The sequence below is a fragment of the Saccostrea cucullata genome, unplaced genomic scaffold, assembly GCF_032062105.1.
Source record: "Saccostrea cucullata isolate Sc308-1 unplaced genomic scaffold, CSIRO_AGI_Scuc_v1 ctg7771, whole genome shotgun sequence".
NCBI classification, from domain to species: domain Eukaryota; kingdom Metazoa; phylum Mollusca; class Bivalvia; order Ostreida; family Ostreidae; genus Saccostrea; species Saccostrea cuccullata.
The window spans coordinates 44,284-59,989 of NW_026939965.1; the positions used below are offsets into that span (position 1 = coordinate 44,284).

At 32.3% G+C, this 15,706-nt stretch overlaps 1 protein-coding gene across 1 annotated transcript; it reads right to left on the reverse strand.

Annotated features, from left to right (window-relative positions):
* Positions 1–1,979: 1,979 nt before the first annotated feature.
* Positions 1,980–12,052, reverse strand: LOC134254355 (uncharacterized). Its single transcript, XM_062736881.1, has 8 exons — positions 11,901–12,052; positions 11,560–11,704; positions 10,951–11,066; positions 9,868–10,531; positions 8,536–8,749; positions 8,291–8,364; positions 7,921–8,040; positions 1,980–2,241 (listed from the first exon to the last, which is right to left on the reverse strand). The coding sequence occupies exons 1-8, from the start codon at positions 12,006–12,008 to the stop codon at positions 2,030–2,032; spliced, it is 1,653 nt and encodes a 550-aa protein (XP_062592865.1). The 5' UTR covers positions 12,009–12,052; the 3' UTR covers positions 1,980–2,029.
* Positions 12,053–15,706: the final 3,654 nt, after the last annotated feature.

A 15,706-nucleotide genomic window follows, 5' to 3' on the forward strand; every position in this document is an offset into this window, starting at 1 on the left:
ATTAAAGCAAGCATTTTTTTTTTAAATTGAACGAAGCGGTAATTAGCTTCTCTAATATGCATAAATTTTCCTTTAAAGTAATTGCAGTTCAACCCCAATAGGTTTGTCCTGCATTACGACCTTGTTTGGAGAATATTTATCTTAATTTTGATTGGTTGTCATATAAGTTATCTTCAAAGCAGTAATGAATGTGTAGTGTGTAAAAAAGATGTGTAGCTACCACTAGCTAAAGTATACTTGAAGGTAAATTAAGAAAAAAGATTGCTACGATATTTTGCTAAACTAGTTGTCCATCCAGTTCAAGATTTATAAGCGAGTTCATTCCCAAGTCACTGCAAGTCCTATACTATCCAACATATGCATAGATTATGGCATATAGGGATGCTCACTAACAGATTTGCATCAGTCCTTGTTACAACGCACTTTGAAAAATTACGCACTTTGAAAAAAAAATTCAAAGTGCGTTAAAATTTGGGACCAAGCTAACGACCATATTAACGCACTGAAAAAAAAAATGTAAAGATTGATCAATATTCCTTTAAATAATCGGTATGATAAAAAACAGATCCTGGTTTGATAACTTTTTTATTATAAGTCACTGTAGGATCTGGGATATTGACGTTTTATATTTAAGGTTTTGATAAAATAAAAGGGAAAATTAAAGGGTCTTGAAAAAAAGAGTGACGATTGTTTAAGTTCATTAATTCGTTTCTTCTTTTTTTTTTTAATTCTAGTCTTTGATAAGTAGATGTAAAGGTGTATAGGGGCCACTAACAGTGGACAGCTTTAAGCAACTTAGCATTTATCATAATAAAAAGGGGCCAATTTGATTGTTCAAAACTACAAAAATTCTTTCTCTCTCATACGTTTTACTGTACTTAAAAATTTCTAGTTTTCATATGTTTTAATTAACTCATTTATTATTGAAAGTTTTCAACGTCATACCAGTTAGGTAAATACATAATTATATGAATGCTTTGAGTTTAGCATAGACATCGAGACTGGGCGATAGGGCCAGGGGAGGGGATGGATGGGGGCTAAGCCCCCCACTTATTTTGGAAAGATATATACATGTACATTGTATGAGCATTGAAAATGTAACGAACCCTTTTTAGGTTTATTGCTCCCCTCCCCTGTTTGTTACCGACACCTATGTATTGGAAAGAGAAAGATTTGGACTGAGGGATCTTATACCCGTCTTCTCCTCTTTTCGACTAGAGTAAATCAATTCATTTTTGAGGTTAGGGTTAGGCTTAGTTTTTTGAAAGATAAATAACAAATAAAATCTTTCCATTACTAAAATATGATTTTTTTTTCAAAGTGCGTTAAATGTCTCCATGGTAATATATATTGATGTAGACTCTTAACGCACTTTGAAAATTTTTTTCAAAGTGCGTTGAGTTGGTCCAAAATTTAACGCACTTTGAAAATTTTTTTCAAAGTGCGTTGCCACAGTCCTCCTTTTTTTAAAATGATGACTAAGGTATTTGAATCTTATCTTTTCATAAGAAACTGGTCATTTTACCTTCCAAATATATTTTTTTTTAAATATGCATTCACAGATGCACATTTGGTTGCTACATCTTGACCATACGCTATTCCGGAGACCATGGTTGCGAGAATGTTGCATGTTTTGAGTTCACACTACCAGAAAATTTGTGTTGTGTTTGTACAAGTAAGGTCAGGACCTAGTAGATTGACTATAAATATATATGTTGCACCTCTCCCCATTGTGTGACGACTCAGTATGTCTGATGCAAAGTGGTTTTCATATGTTGACAAGGCATGCAAAGACTCATCTTATTTGCCATCTTTTTATGTACATGCTATTATAATTGTCACTTCGCGCCAAAACATCATGGAAATAATTTTCATCTTGGTTGTGTATTTTCAGGTGTTAATGCTACAGAGACTTGTAGTATTGTTATGCTTTATCTTTCTGGTCACCAAAAATAAAGAAATTAAGATGATATAAAGAATACCATTTCATATCAATTTTTATTTCAAATATGTCTACTTTAATACAAACTTATGTCTGCCTGAATTTATTGTTTGTTAGTGCCAGATTATGCACGTGCTTCAGGTTCGTCATCTGTGAGTACGTCACTTTTCCGCTGTTGACGTCAATACTAGCAATAACTTCAGAATTAGTATCCTGCATGGTCATCACGTGATACAGGATACCGGTGTCCTGATCTAGACCTCCAAACACGGCGCCTCCAAAGTAACCTCGGAAGTAACCTACAAATGGTTAGAATTACAAGTTACCAAGAGAGAGATGGTGTGATTTCTTCTGAATAATATGTGTCCAAGTGCCCGTTCTATTAAACAAAAGCTTTTAATTTGTGCTAAGTTTACTTATCCTTTGGATTTAGTGTACATTTTATTAAAATACATTATGCAGTATAGGAAGAAGTTGAAAATAAAAAAAAAGTCATTCCAAATGACCTAAAAAAAAGCCCAAACGTTCTCCAAAACCTACTACAAACAGAACAAATACATTACGTATAAGTCCTTTTCATCCCTCTTACCGCCATCAATCTATGTTCCCTATGAAAATTTAAATATTTCAATTAAAATTTGCTCCTATTCAAATTTTAATTGAAAAATTCAAATTTCATAGAGAATAATTATATGTATGCACATCAAATATAATCAAACAACCTTAGATGATCTTCATCTAAGGTTGTTTGATTATATTTGATGTGCATACATATAATTATGTATTCCACTCATTGTATGCACATCAAATATAATCAAACAACCTTAGATGATCTTCATCTAAGGTTGTTTGATTATATTTGATATTTTAAACAATATTTTATTATGAAAAACATAATTGGATTGGACAGCAGGCACTGCCTATATAAGTCCTTTCCACAATACAAGGTCAACATCATACATGTACAAGTAAACATTATTAATATAACATTGAAAAATATAATTATATACATGCATATATTCAGTAGAAATGTATATGACAAGGCAAATTAAGGGGAACAAACAAAAAAAGAGAAATATATGAGCTGTTAATATAATTTAAATTTATATTTTAACATGTATGACTGGCAATTATAGTAATAATTGTTGATTGTGTAATTAAAAAAAAATGAATAAGAAAACATAAATAGGTTTTGGTTCTGTGATTTGACAATTGAAAAAAAATAGCAGATATAATATCATGCAAATCGCTTTGTAGTAGCAATAAATTCTTGAACAAGTTTAAATATTGCAATATTTTGGTTGTATGTAAGATTATTGTCTCCATTTAAAATAAGTTGTAAACATAAAGGCACTGGTAATTGCAAAGTATTAAAGTTTTGTATTAGGTTCTGTCTTTGCATACAGTATTTTGGACAATTCATAAAATAGTGATATGATGTTTCTGAACTAAATCCGCACATGTTACAACTTTTATCTTCCTTTAAAAAATGATTAAATAAGTCATCATTTAAATTACTAGCATTATTTCGCAATTGACAATGCAATATATTCATTTTACGACTTCCATAATTGTAATATTTCTTAGGTTTTATGCAATATATATTCTTTATGGCAGTTTTGAATGATGTAAGTGAAGAAAGGTTTCGGATATTAAATGGTAAATCATTCCAAAGTCTTATAGTTGAAGGTAGGAAACTTTTCATAAATGAAGTTGTTTTGGCTTGTGGAATATGAAATGTAAGATTGTCCAGATTCCTTAAGGGATAAGAATTATCTGGAAGAATGCATTGTTGTAATAAATCTTGCAAATACTGGGGTGCTAATCCATACACTATTTTATAAAATAACACTAGTTTATGTATTTTTCTTCTTATTTCAAGAGTATCCCAGCCAAGCTCTTCATAAAGCTTTGATCTTGATGAATTGATTCTTAAACCGGTTATTATTCGTGCAGCTGCAACCTGAACATCTTCCAGTAATTTTGCATCTCTTTCATTACAATTATCCCATACAATATCTGAATATTCAAGAACAGGACGAATAAAAGCAAAATATATTTTTATCAAAGCATCCCTCTTAAGTGTGTGTTTTAACATTCTTAAGATATTTAAGCGATTACATGCTTTAGCATGAATATCAAGTATATGGGATCTCCAATTACCATCTTGTTGAAATCTTATTCCTAAATGAGTATGTGTTTCAACATTTTTAATAGTGGGCCCATCTTCACCAAACTTAATTTTTGGATGGCAAATATTTTTCCTGCTAAAATCTAGATTGACTGTTTTAGAAGGATTGAATTCTACTGCCCATATATTTGACCACTGTCTTATTTGTCCAAGATCTTTAGTTAATATGTTTACAGAATTAATAATATCATCATCAACTATGACATAAAGAGAGGTGTCATCTGCAAAAAGCCTTACAGGACATGATAATTTTTCAGATATGTCATTAATATACAATAAGAATAAAAAGGGACCCAGGACTGACCCTTGTGGGACACCTGAATTGGTAGCTCTAGTAGTTGATGAAAAGCCATCAAGAACTACTTTTTGAGTTCTATCGGACAAGTAATTCTCAATCCAATTAACAATTTGTTCTGATATACCATAATATTTTAGTTTATAAAGGATACCTTTATGCCATACTCTATCAAATGCTTTTGAAATGTCACAAAAGACAAATCTAATATCTTTACCTTTATCAAGACTAGATATTATTGTGTGATATATTTCTAATAATTGATTTGTTGTGGAATCACCAGGTTGAAATCCAGATTGATATTTATTAATTAAATTATTTTCAAGGCAATAATTATACAAGTGCTTGAATATGATTTTTTCTAAGATTTTACATACAACTGAGGTTATTGATATTAGACGATAATTATTAACATCTTGTGCACTGCCTTTATTCTTATAGATGGGAGTAATTTGTGAATTTTTCCAAATGTCTGGAAGTTGCCCAGTAGTAAGTGAATAATTGTATAATTTGGTAAGGGGTTTTACTATCGAGTTAGTTATATTTTTAAGAATCAAAGGTGACATACAGTCAGGACCTGGAGGTTTAGTAACATTTATAACTTGGAGCTGATCCAATACTTCTTGCTCTGTGATTACAAAATCATCAAATGAAAAGTTCAATGGTGGTCCCGGTCCGTGTAATGGTACCTCAGGTTCATTGTAAAGGGTTGAAACTCCAGCAAAATATTCATTGAGTAAGTTAGCTTTTTCAATAGGATGAAAGTATGTATAATTTGAGGACTTTAAAGGTGGTGGTGGTTTGCTTTTATTATTTTGTTTGGATAAAGATTTAACTATTCTCCACCATTTACCAGGGGGTATAGATTTGTCTATTTGGTCTGAAAGTTTTTGGTTAAGTCTATCTCGTGAAGCTCTAATTTCATCAATTACTTTGTTTCTTAAAATGCGGTAGTGTTCCCAGTGTTGGGGGTTTTGAGTTTTCACTGCTTTCTTGTGTATACGATTTCTTTTCCTCATTAGTTTTCTAATAGAATTATTCATAAATACTTTATCTCTGGGACGGATTGTTATGGTTTTTGTTGGGATATGTTTTTTAATGCACGCATTTATTTTGTGTACAAAATTTGTATTTATTTCATTGATATTATGAGAATTAAAGACTTCAGTGTCCCAATCAGTTGCATTTAATTCATCATTAAGACCTTTATAATTAGCACTTTTATAGTCCCTTATCTCTCTTTTATAAGCATACTGTTTCAATATATGAAACTTAACTTCCACTCCAGTTACAGAATGACTACTACAACAAGGGGGATAGACAAAACTCTCATTAATTATACCGGTGTTGTTTGTAATGATTAGATCTATGCATGTACCCACATTCCGAGTGAAATTAGTAGGTTCATGAATCAAATTCGATAGACCAAACCTTTGTAAGAGAAGCTTAAACTGTGTACTTTGATCTACCAAAACATTGACATTAAAATCTCCTAGTAGAATGATTGGTAAATTACATTCCAGTACCTTTTCAATATTTGAGCAAAAACTGTCCCAATAGTCTGCTAATGAATTAGGTGGCCTATACAATACACCAACAAGAATTTTTTTCTTAATAACATGTACCTCTGACCATAAGATTTCTAAATTATTAGTATTTAAATCTTTACGCTCATAAAATGCAAGTTCATTGGATATATACATTGCAACTCCTCCTCCATGCCTATTTCTGTCTAGACGAATAGGTGGATGAAATCCATTTATACCTAATACCTCATTTTCTATGCTGTTATCAAGATGTGTTTCACTAATTGTTACAATATCAAAATGTGATAGTTCTGCAGTAATAATATCAAGTTTTGGTAGTAAGCTGCACACATTGTTGTGTGCTATTTTCAATGAACTAAGTCTCATGTTATTTGAAGGACCTGGGTTTGTTTCAATGCATCCAAGTATTAGAAGAATGCGAACCACAGTGACATGATAACGAATATTAGAATATTTATCACTGCAGTTGGCGACATACAAAGGGATAAATAAAAATCTACTTACTATCCATGGCTTAGATATACTATTTACAAATTCAGTCATTGGTGTCAAAAATAAGAATATATTCAAGGAAGATAGCGAGCAAAGCCATGGGTCGTGGAAATCTGTATAAAACCGGATATACATAGAAGAATACTAAACACAGAACCAAATCCGCACAATTACTAAAAAAATAAGTGTGCGAAAAAACAAAACAAGAAAAAATATACATACAAACTAAATAAGAAAAAAAATGTCTTGAAGGAATGACATCATTCGTATTGTAATGACAAGCAATACGAGGTAAAGATATTTCTATAATGAGAAGTATATACAAAAACCTCATTACATGTAAGTACATGTATACAAGATAAGCATTGTTGCTCCGTAAAATATCAAAATGATTATATTTGATGTGCATACATATAATTATTCTCTATGAAATTTGAATTTTTCAATTTAAATAGGAGCAAATTTTGATTAAAATATTTAAAATTTTTATAGGGAACATATATTGATGGCGGTAAGAGGGATGAAAAGGACTTATAAATAAGCAGGGTTTTTCTGTAAACATTTATAGAGAATTCCAAAATCGTAAAACATTTTTTGACTGGTTTGAATTTTAAATACACTTATTGTGAAACAATTAATTATTTATAGTTCTAGTTGAAAAGGCTGAGTGGTTTGTATCTAACATTGCCATTTGCTGACTACATTTCTAATTAGTTTATTGACTTCCACTCATTGTCAATTCATATTTAGAACACAGGACCACATTTTCAGCAAATTATTTATTAATTGACATCTTTTAAAAGGCTGGCCTTGTGTTTCTCACAAAGTAGTTTGTTAAGGACAGATGATATAAACAAAAAATGTATGCCTTGATTGGTATATATCTTTTGGCCTAATTGCATTGCAAACGATGCAAATAAAGTTCTAGAATATAAAGAAATTGTAAACTTTCTGTGATGTTCAAAAGTCTACACTTCTTAAACCATCCTTTTTAATCTATACGAATATTTTTCACTTCAAATTCTATTTTAGTGTAAATTTGAATGAATAATGAAAAACGACGCGGTTAAACATGTTCATTTTACTCATTTGAACGTGACCCAAGTTGTTATTTTCAAATCTTTTGACAAAAGTTTGTTCGTATCATCTGTCCTTAAAAAGACACATGTTCATGTGCACAACATATATATACGATTTTGTTCAGCGCTGAGAAAAAGTGTATATAAATTTGATTTATCATTGTCTTTGTGCACATAAATTAGAAGTTCCAACCAAATATTATTACGTAAAGTGTATATTTATTTAAATTCAATAAGTATTAATAATTCAATATCTGTTTTATTTTAGCAATCATGTTATGCGGCATAAATAGAAAAAATAAAGACATTATTTTGTTTTTGGTATAAACAAAAAGCCGTCTTTATGTCTGTCATATTTTATAAAGTAACCTTACCCCAGTCTGCGAACCGGAATGAGCGTGTGATTTTTCCGGTAGCCGGGTTGATTTCAATGAGGCTGTAGAAAGGATATCCAAGGGTGTAAAACATTCCAGGCGACACCGCATATAGCATGCCTACGACACAGAATTATCTAGCAGTAAGCCATGATCAGTTACTTTCAACTGGATTAATATTTTGAATTTTCATTTTCTATTTAATTTTTAATTACATGTATAATGATTTCAATCATCGAGTTATCTTGATTTTTTTTTTTTTTTAATTTTTCAATTTATATGCAAGGTCAACTATTTTTCATTTATTGCCCAACTCTAATTCTCCTTATTTCAAGATGGACCGTACGTGGTAATTATAAAATACACAAACCTGTTTTTCTGTAGTAGTGAAAATTCATGTATGCGTACATGCTTACTTCTAGATCCACGATGCTTGAGAGATTCCTAAAAATAGAAAATAAGTTGTCTTTTATAGCATACTTTCTATCGGAAATAAGAGACTTCTATAAACTATCATTTATTATATCATATATAATTTTATATGTAGTTCAGTTAATTTTAATTCAGTTAAATATTGATTTAAGTCAGGCAGAATGCTTATGAATATGTATTGACTTTTTGTTGATGTCGTATGTGTAGAGTTTGGCCAGCAGCTTGTCTGGAGTGTTCTCGTTACCCATCAACACAAACAACAGTTGTCTCTCTACATCTAGCTCCGCCCACTGATAATTCACATACAGAGGTTCCGGTCCGCTCGATATTAACTTCCGGAAGTGGTAGGGTAAGGTATTTTTTATCAGATAAAGTTGTCCGACAACGAAATTGTAACCTATATATAATAAAAGAGGCAGATGTGTTTTTAAATTAAAATACTGATGCCCCTGAATGGCAGTTTTTAGCGAAGGTTCAAGTTTCTAGAGCTCCACGGTCAAAAGATTACGGAAATGAACAAATTTATCTCAATAATTAACCTGTAAAATATGAAAGCCCGGGCAATGACCATAACTTTTGAAAAGTTAGAGCTAGGGATTTCACACGTAGGACATTTTTACCTTCACCTTTGAGTTTGACCAACTGAAAAACTTTACCCTTGAACTTAACATCTGAAAAGTTAGTACTAGGGCCTTTATATTTTTCATAGGTGTATTTCTTGTGACAAGGTCTTCCTTTGAATACCAATGATTTTGACCTTGACCTTCTTGTTTGACTTACCTTATAAAAAAAATTAATCATTATCATAACTCTTGAACAGTTGGTTCCAGAGCTTTAATATTTTGTTGGATATAGAGAGCTTACAAGAGTTACCGATAGTTGAAAACGTGTTAATTTGCAATTAGATAACGGATTTCGGTATATCTAACAAACTACGTTGTGTTTTCTTAAGTATCTGTATTTTATACAAAGTAGTGCTGCAAAACATCGCATTCATGAGAATTCAGAACACGCCATTACCTTTTTGACCCGCGTCCTCAATGCTGAAGGTGTAATAAATATGCCATTACCTTTTTGACCCGCATCTTCAATGCTAAAGGTGTAATAAATATGCCATTACCTTTTTGACCCAATCTTCATGCTGAAGGTGTAATAAATATGTCATTACCTTTTTGACGCGTCCTCAATGTTGAAGGTGTAATAAATATGCCATTACCTTTTGACCCGCATCCTCAATGCTGAAGGTGTAATAAATATGCCATTACCTTTTTGACCCACATCTTCAATGCTGAAGGTGTAATAAATATGCCATTACCTTTTTGACCCGCGTCCTCAATGTTGAAGGTGTAATAAATATGCCATTACCTTTTTGACCCGCGTCCTCAATGTTGAAGGTGTAATAAATATGCCATTACCTTTTTGATCCGCGTCCTCAATGCTGAAGGTGTGATAAATATGCCATTACCTTTTTGACCCGCGTCTTCAATGCTGAAGGTGTAATAAATATGCCATTACCTTTTTGACCCGCGTCCTCAATGCTGAAGGTGTAGTAAGAGTCATCCTGATTAGACAGCAATGCGTTGATCGGACTCCCGTCAAATCCCTCGATCTGTGACGAACTCATTGTTCCTTGATGCGTGTCAAACTCAGCCAGCATAGGCGTGGGTTTGTCGTAATCACCTACAGCGTTGTACATTACAACTAAATTATTCCAATTGTTCACAGTCACCAGAGAATCGAGAATAAAACTGGGAGAAAGTGTCCTCTTTTTGACCAACTTATTGGTAATCAAAGAATCTTTTGTTTTGTCTTTGTTTTTATTTATGTGTAAGTCAACTCGCATGTCAAACTTTCCAAACGGGTGGATTGAACCATCTAATGTCACATTCACAATTAACAAAGTGTTGGGGTCAAACGGTGAATAAGCGAAGCCCCTTAAGGCCACGTCATAGTTGACGTCATTGACTGCGTCCTTGGTGATCACAGAATACTTTTTGAAGGCTCTTTGGTACTCTGTGTGCTGTAACAGCGCGGTAACAGGCTCGCTGACTTTAGGGCTGAGGTTTGGCGATTCCTTTATGGTGATGTCGGCGCACTGGTAGAAAGTCTGCTCCCCAGGTTTATGCGACTCGTATCGAGCTCGCAGAACGCAATGCTCACATGCTTTGTTTGGCAGCACCTATGTTAAACAGTTAATTGATAATTTTTAAAAAATCTATAATAAAAAATATCATCTAAACTATATTCAAAAGAAAGTATTCTGAAAACTATACGATGTGACGTCACGACAATTTTATATACATATAGCCCTTTCATGAGGTCGACCCATAGATATATCGACATGTGCTCGGTCGATATGCTTTTTTGTTTTATGCACAGAAATGACTAGATCAGTAGATGGAATTAAACTTCCAAGTACCATGCACACATTTTCATACTATACAAAACTGTCCTACAGAAGCCTAGATGGTCATTGCACGTATATCAAGTATAAAAAAGAAAATGTCTCATAATTATAAGGTGGGTTTAACTTTTTTGATACTACATGTCATAGTTTCTTTTGTAGATTTCAGTTATTGATAGTAACCTAATACATACTACGAACGCTGTGTAGTTTTGTTGATGGTCCTGATTATATACATATTCATCAGGGGCAAAGGCCAGCACCTGCCAATCATCTGTATTGTATGGAGCCAGAGACACATCCATATAACCTGTCAGAAAAGGAGAAATTATGAAACTTTTCATCAAAATTAACATAAATGGCATTTCTTTCGGACCCCCTTCTCCTTTTCCGTATTATGACATACTTGTGGGTTTTTTTTTTAATTTAAGGACAGATGATACAAACAAACTTTTGTCATAAAAATTGAAAATAACAACTTGAGTCAAGTTTCAGTGAGTAAAGTGAAGAACAAATTTAATCACTTAGTTTTTAATTTTCATTCAAGGTTTCAAAAAATTATGTTTTGAAGTTGATATTTTGGGAATTTCATTAGTTGCATCATTTGCTACAAAAATAGGCCAGAAATATATACCGATGGTATCATCGATTTTTAAAAGAAAGAATAACAAGGATATTCAAAATTATTATATAAAGGAGATGCATCTTTGTGAAAAACAGGTTAAAGGGAATGAAAATGTCTTATCATGCCAAAATTAGAAATGCAATTTACCATTTATATGTAAAACCAATGGATTCCTTACCCGGATATCCGATTTCATAATGGTTAAAATTCTGTAGCCATTTAATAAACACCTGTTGGCCCCCAGTATAGGTCTCATAAGGTCCCTGGGTGGGGTTCTCCCCTCCACACGGGGCGCCGTGACGGAAACAAGTCGAACTTCCACTCTACAACCACAGAAAAGTTTGTTTTTACTTAAAAATATAAATATTCTTTTGATGTACACGGTATCCATATTATAACAATGTATAATACCGGTGCACATATTGACGATGTTCAATGTAAAATGTTTTGCTAATTTGTGTATCCTCCTCATAAGGACGTTGTATAAAAATTAAATAATTAAAGTACTTGTATTCTGACCTGGTGTATGTCCATTTCCCCTCGCTGTGTGGGAGTGACCAGACAGAGGTGTGACGTCACAGTCCCCCAGAGGGACAAAACAACAGAGATCCCCACCGCTGTCTTCATGCTGTTGTTATTGGGATAAACACTGGAGGGTATAATCTATTTTTATCTCGCCATCACGAGGGTAGCTATTGTATCTTGTGATTGTAAGTGTTGTGTATGTTCGTGTCTTATACTGGTTGTTTTAAAATGATTAAAGTCAGATACCTTAATATTTACTCTTATCTACATTAATTGAACTATTGCCAAATTGTTTGAAAGAAAAACTGTAGTTATACACTTTTTTGGTCACAATTCAAGAAATAAATAGTGAGATAAGCCGGAGAAAGTTTAAATCTAATGCAAAAACTCAAAATTTATTGAAAACATACCGGGTATTTAAAAAAATGATTTACAAATTAGAAAATTAAGAGATACATGTAAGACCAATTTGTTGTCTTACTAACAAGAGGCCCATGGGTCACATTGCTCACTCGAGTCACCGTGGCTCGGCTGTTCTTCGGCAGCTCTTTTATTTCTTTATTTTCCTCAATTTCATAAATATTTTGTCTCCATTTTTTTTCCTAAATATATCCATTAACGTTCTTTTGATGGCAGCGACCATCAGTGTTTCGAATCGTAGCAAAGATCTGATTTTTATTAGATTCAATGCGGTGTCCTTGCCACTCTTGACAAGATATCATTCTAGATACTCCCTCGTGTTTTCCTAATATGGTCGCAACATAACAAAGATTCTGTAAAAGTCTCATTAAATGTCATCACTGGTAAAGGAGGAGTTGCGGATAAGAAATGGGTACCTCAAAGCGTAACAGACAGACGGACGTACAGCTAGATAAATTTAGTTTTAATTTAATTATATAGTTAATTGTTACTTTTCAAAGAAAAATTATTTAACATTTATAGTTCGAAACTTTAATATTTTGCAGTGGGGTGGATCTCTCATGATACTAAATTTCGGAAAGTAACTAAGGAAAATGTCAGCTTTTTAACATAGAAAGCAGTAGATTTCGGAAAGTAACTAAGGAAAATGTCAGCTTTTTCACATAGAAAGCAGTTGAACAGATGAGAAATATAATTGTAATCATCTTGTGCTATAGAGTCAGAATGTATAAGGAGGGAAATATACAAGTTACAGGAGCTGTACTATGCTTGTGTCCACGTTTAATAATAATAATAATAATAATAATAATAATACTTTATTTAGAGAAGGTAACCCGATTAGTGCGAGCACTAGTCTTCCTCGGGGCCTTCTTTAAAACATATATACAATGCATATACACAATAAATAGAATTACAATTATGAGACAATAAAAATCAAGTATATGTTACAAAGTATTAAAACATCGACATTTCAATATATATAGAGAGAAGAACAAAAAATCATATAGAATCATTGCGTTTCATCAGCAGAAAATTATCAACATTTCTTTTAAATATTGCCAGGGATTGGGACTTCCTGATATTAATTGGTAACTCATTCCAGATAATAACCCCTGAATATTGTAAAGAATTTTTAAATAAGTTCGTTTTATATTTTGGTAATCTAAGTTCTGAATTTGTTTCTGAGCGTAACGCATTAAATATTTTGAACATCAGAATGCTTTTCTGTAAATATAAAAGTTCATAAATAGTTAGACAACCTAAAGTGTTAAATAAAGACAATGAAGGTGTATCAAATTTTTCATTTAAAATAATCCTAGCTGCTCGTTTTTGTAATCTGTAGATTCTATCCATATGTGTTTGAGGACAATTGCCCCAAATGGATAGACAATATAAAATTGATGGTAGAATAAAAGCATTATAAAATAGTTTTCTGGTATGCATTGGAAGAAACCTTTTAATTTTTCGTAAAGTAAATAATCTATATGTAAGAGTTTTGCAAACTGCATCTACATGACAAGTATAATGAAGATTATGATCAATGTGAACACCTAACAATTTTTGCATCTCTACGTTTTCTAGGGGCTGGCCGGAAAGTTGCAGATGAAAATTAACGTTTTCTAATTTAGATTTCTTTTGTTTTCCCATTAACATACATTTTGTTTTATCAGTATTTATAATCATCTGATTTTGTTGACACCATTTTTGTATTTGACAGAGTTCATGATTAAGAGTTGTTTCAATACGTGAAATATTATTACCATGAAAATGCATTGTAGTGTCATCAGCAAACATATCAATATTACAATGTTCAACACATAATGGTAAATCATTAATATACAATAGAAACAACAAAGGACCTAAAATAGAGCCCTGTGGCACATACTGTGACTGGCAGTGATTCAGATGTGTACGCACCAATTTTAACACTTTGGGTTCGATCATATAAGTATGATTGAAACCATTTAATTGATATTGGATCGAAGTGATAGCATTTAAGTTTTCTAATGAGTATATCATGATTAACAAGATCAAATGCTTTAGTAAAATCCAGATAGGTAATGCCAATAAAATTCCCTTGATCTATTGCATGCAGCCAATTATCAGTTAGTTTTGTGAGAGCTGTCTGACACGAATGAAGATCTCGAAATCCAGATTGTGCTTTAATTAATAAATCAAAGTGAGAAGTAAAGATACGTATATATATTTTCTGCTACATGCTTCTCTAAAAGTTTCGATATAGTTGGTAAAATTGAGATTGGGCGATAGTTTCCTGGGTCTGATTTATCTCCCTTTTTAAACAGGGGAGATACTTTTGCGACCTTTAACTGTGAAGGAAAAGATCCCTTGATAATGCTAGAATTTATAGGGTGTGTTAGAGGTTTGGATATTATACTAGCTGAAAGTTTAAGCAATTTAGGTCCAAGAAAGTCTATATCAGCAGATTTGTTTACATCAAGTCTTTTTAACATTTCAAATACTTTTTATTCATTAATCAAAGGAATTTCAAAAAAGTCTTGATCTCCAAGTTTCGTCTCCGTGTATCTTTTCAATTTGTCTAATTCAAATTTAGTACACGCAAGATTATCCAATAATTTTTTTGGAATTTGAACAAAATGCTCATTAAAGGCATTTGCAATATCCTGTAGATTATTAAGATCTAAACCGTTATATGTTATATTGGAAGGAGACGAGTTTTTGTCTGACTTTGAGGCCAGCTGATTTAAATGGCCCCACATTTCCTTTGAAGTAGAACTATTTTCAATTACTTCCTTATAATACGTAGATTTTGCATTATTTATTAAATTCTGCAAAAATTACTGCTCTCAACAGAACAGATTAAAAGAGGTCTATATTTCTACATAAGTCTACTCGTTCATCGATAGGCGCGATTTAAAAAATCACGTGCGGGGCGGAACAAATAGAAACAGAAGCCGGGCTTCTAGCCCGTAAATTGATGACTTGCGTGAAAATGTTATGCATAAACGTCTTCGCCTTAAATAAATAATATACTAGTCTTCTGTTTTAATTCATACTTTATTACTGGTAAAATACGGAGAAGTCAATTTACATAAAACCAATCTATCACCGGTTATGTAAAAACAAACATCAGGTAGTCTCAAAAATATATCAATTGTATAATCATTAAGTTAATTACCCATTACAAAGTACAACAAAATTTCTAACACTATACAAAGCATAATTATGCAACTTAAGTTTCTATAGTCATTAAAAAATATTTGCTATTAACCAATACTGAACTTTTTGAACCGGTCGACAGGGGATGCTCAGAATGCAGTCCTCCATGGCACCTGATCCCACCTCTGATGTTTTAGAGGCCCGTGTTTGCTTTGATCCAATGTTGTATTTTTTAATGGACG

What these genes read in the sequence shown, in the direction of transcription:
- LOC134254355 (XM_062736881.1), bottom strand. Translation starts at nt 12,008, where the DNA reads ATGAAGACAGCGGTGGGGATCTCTGTTGTTTTGTCCCTCTGGGGGACT. An exon ending in ACATACGACATCAACAAAAA is followed by an intron (nt 8,365 to 8,535) that starts GTCAATACATAT and finishes TTCTATTTTTAG; the next exon opens with GAATCTCTCAAGCATCGTGG. An exon ending in TCACTACTACAGAAAAACAG is followed by an intron (nt 8,041 to 8,290) that starts GTTTGTGTATTT and finishes TCTGTGTCGTAG; the next exon opens with GCATGCTATATGCGGTGTCG.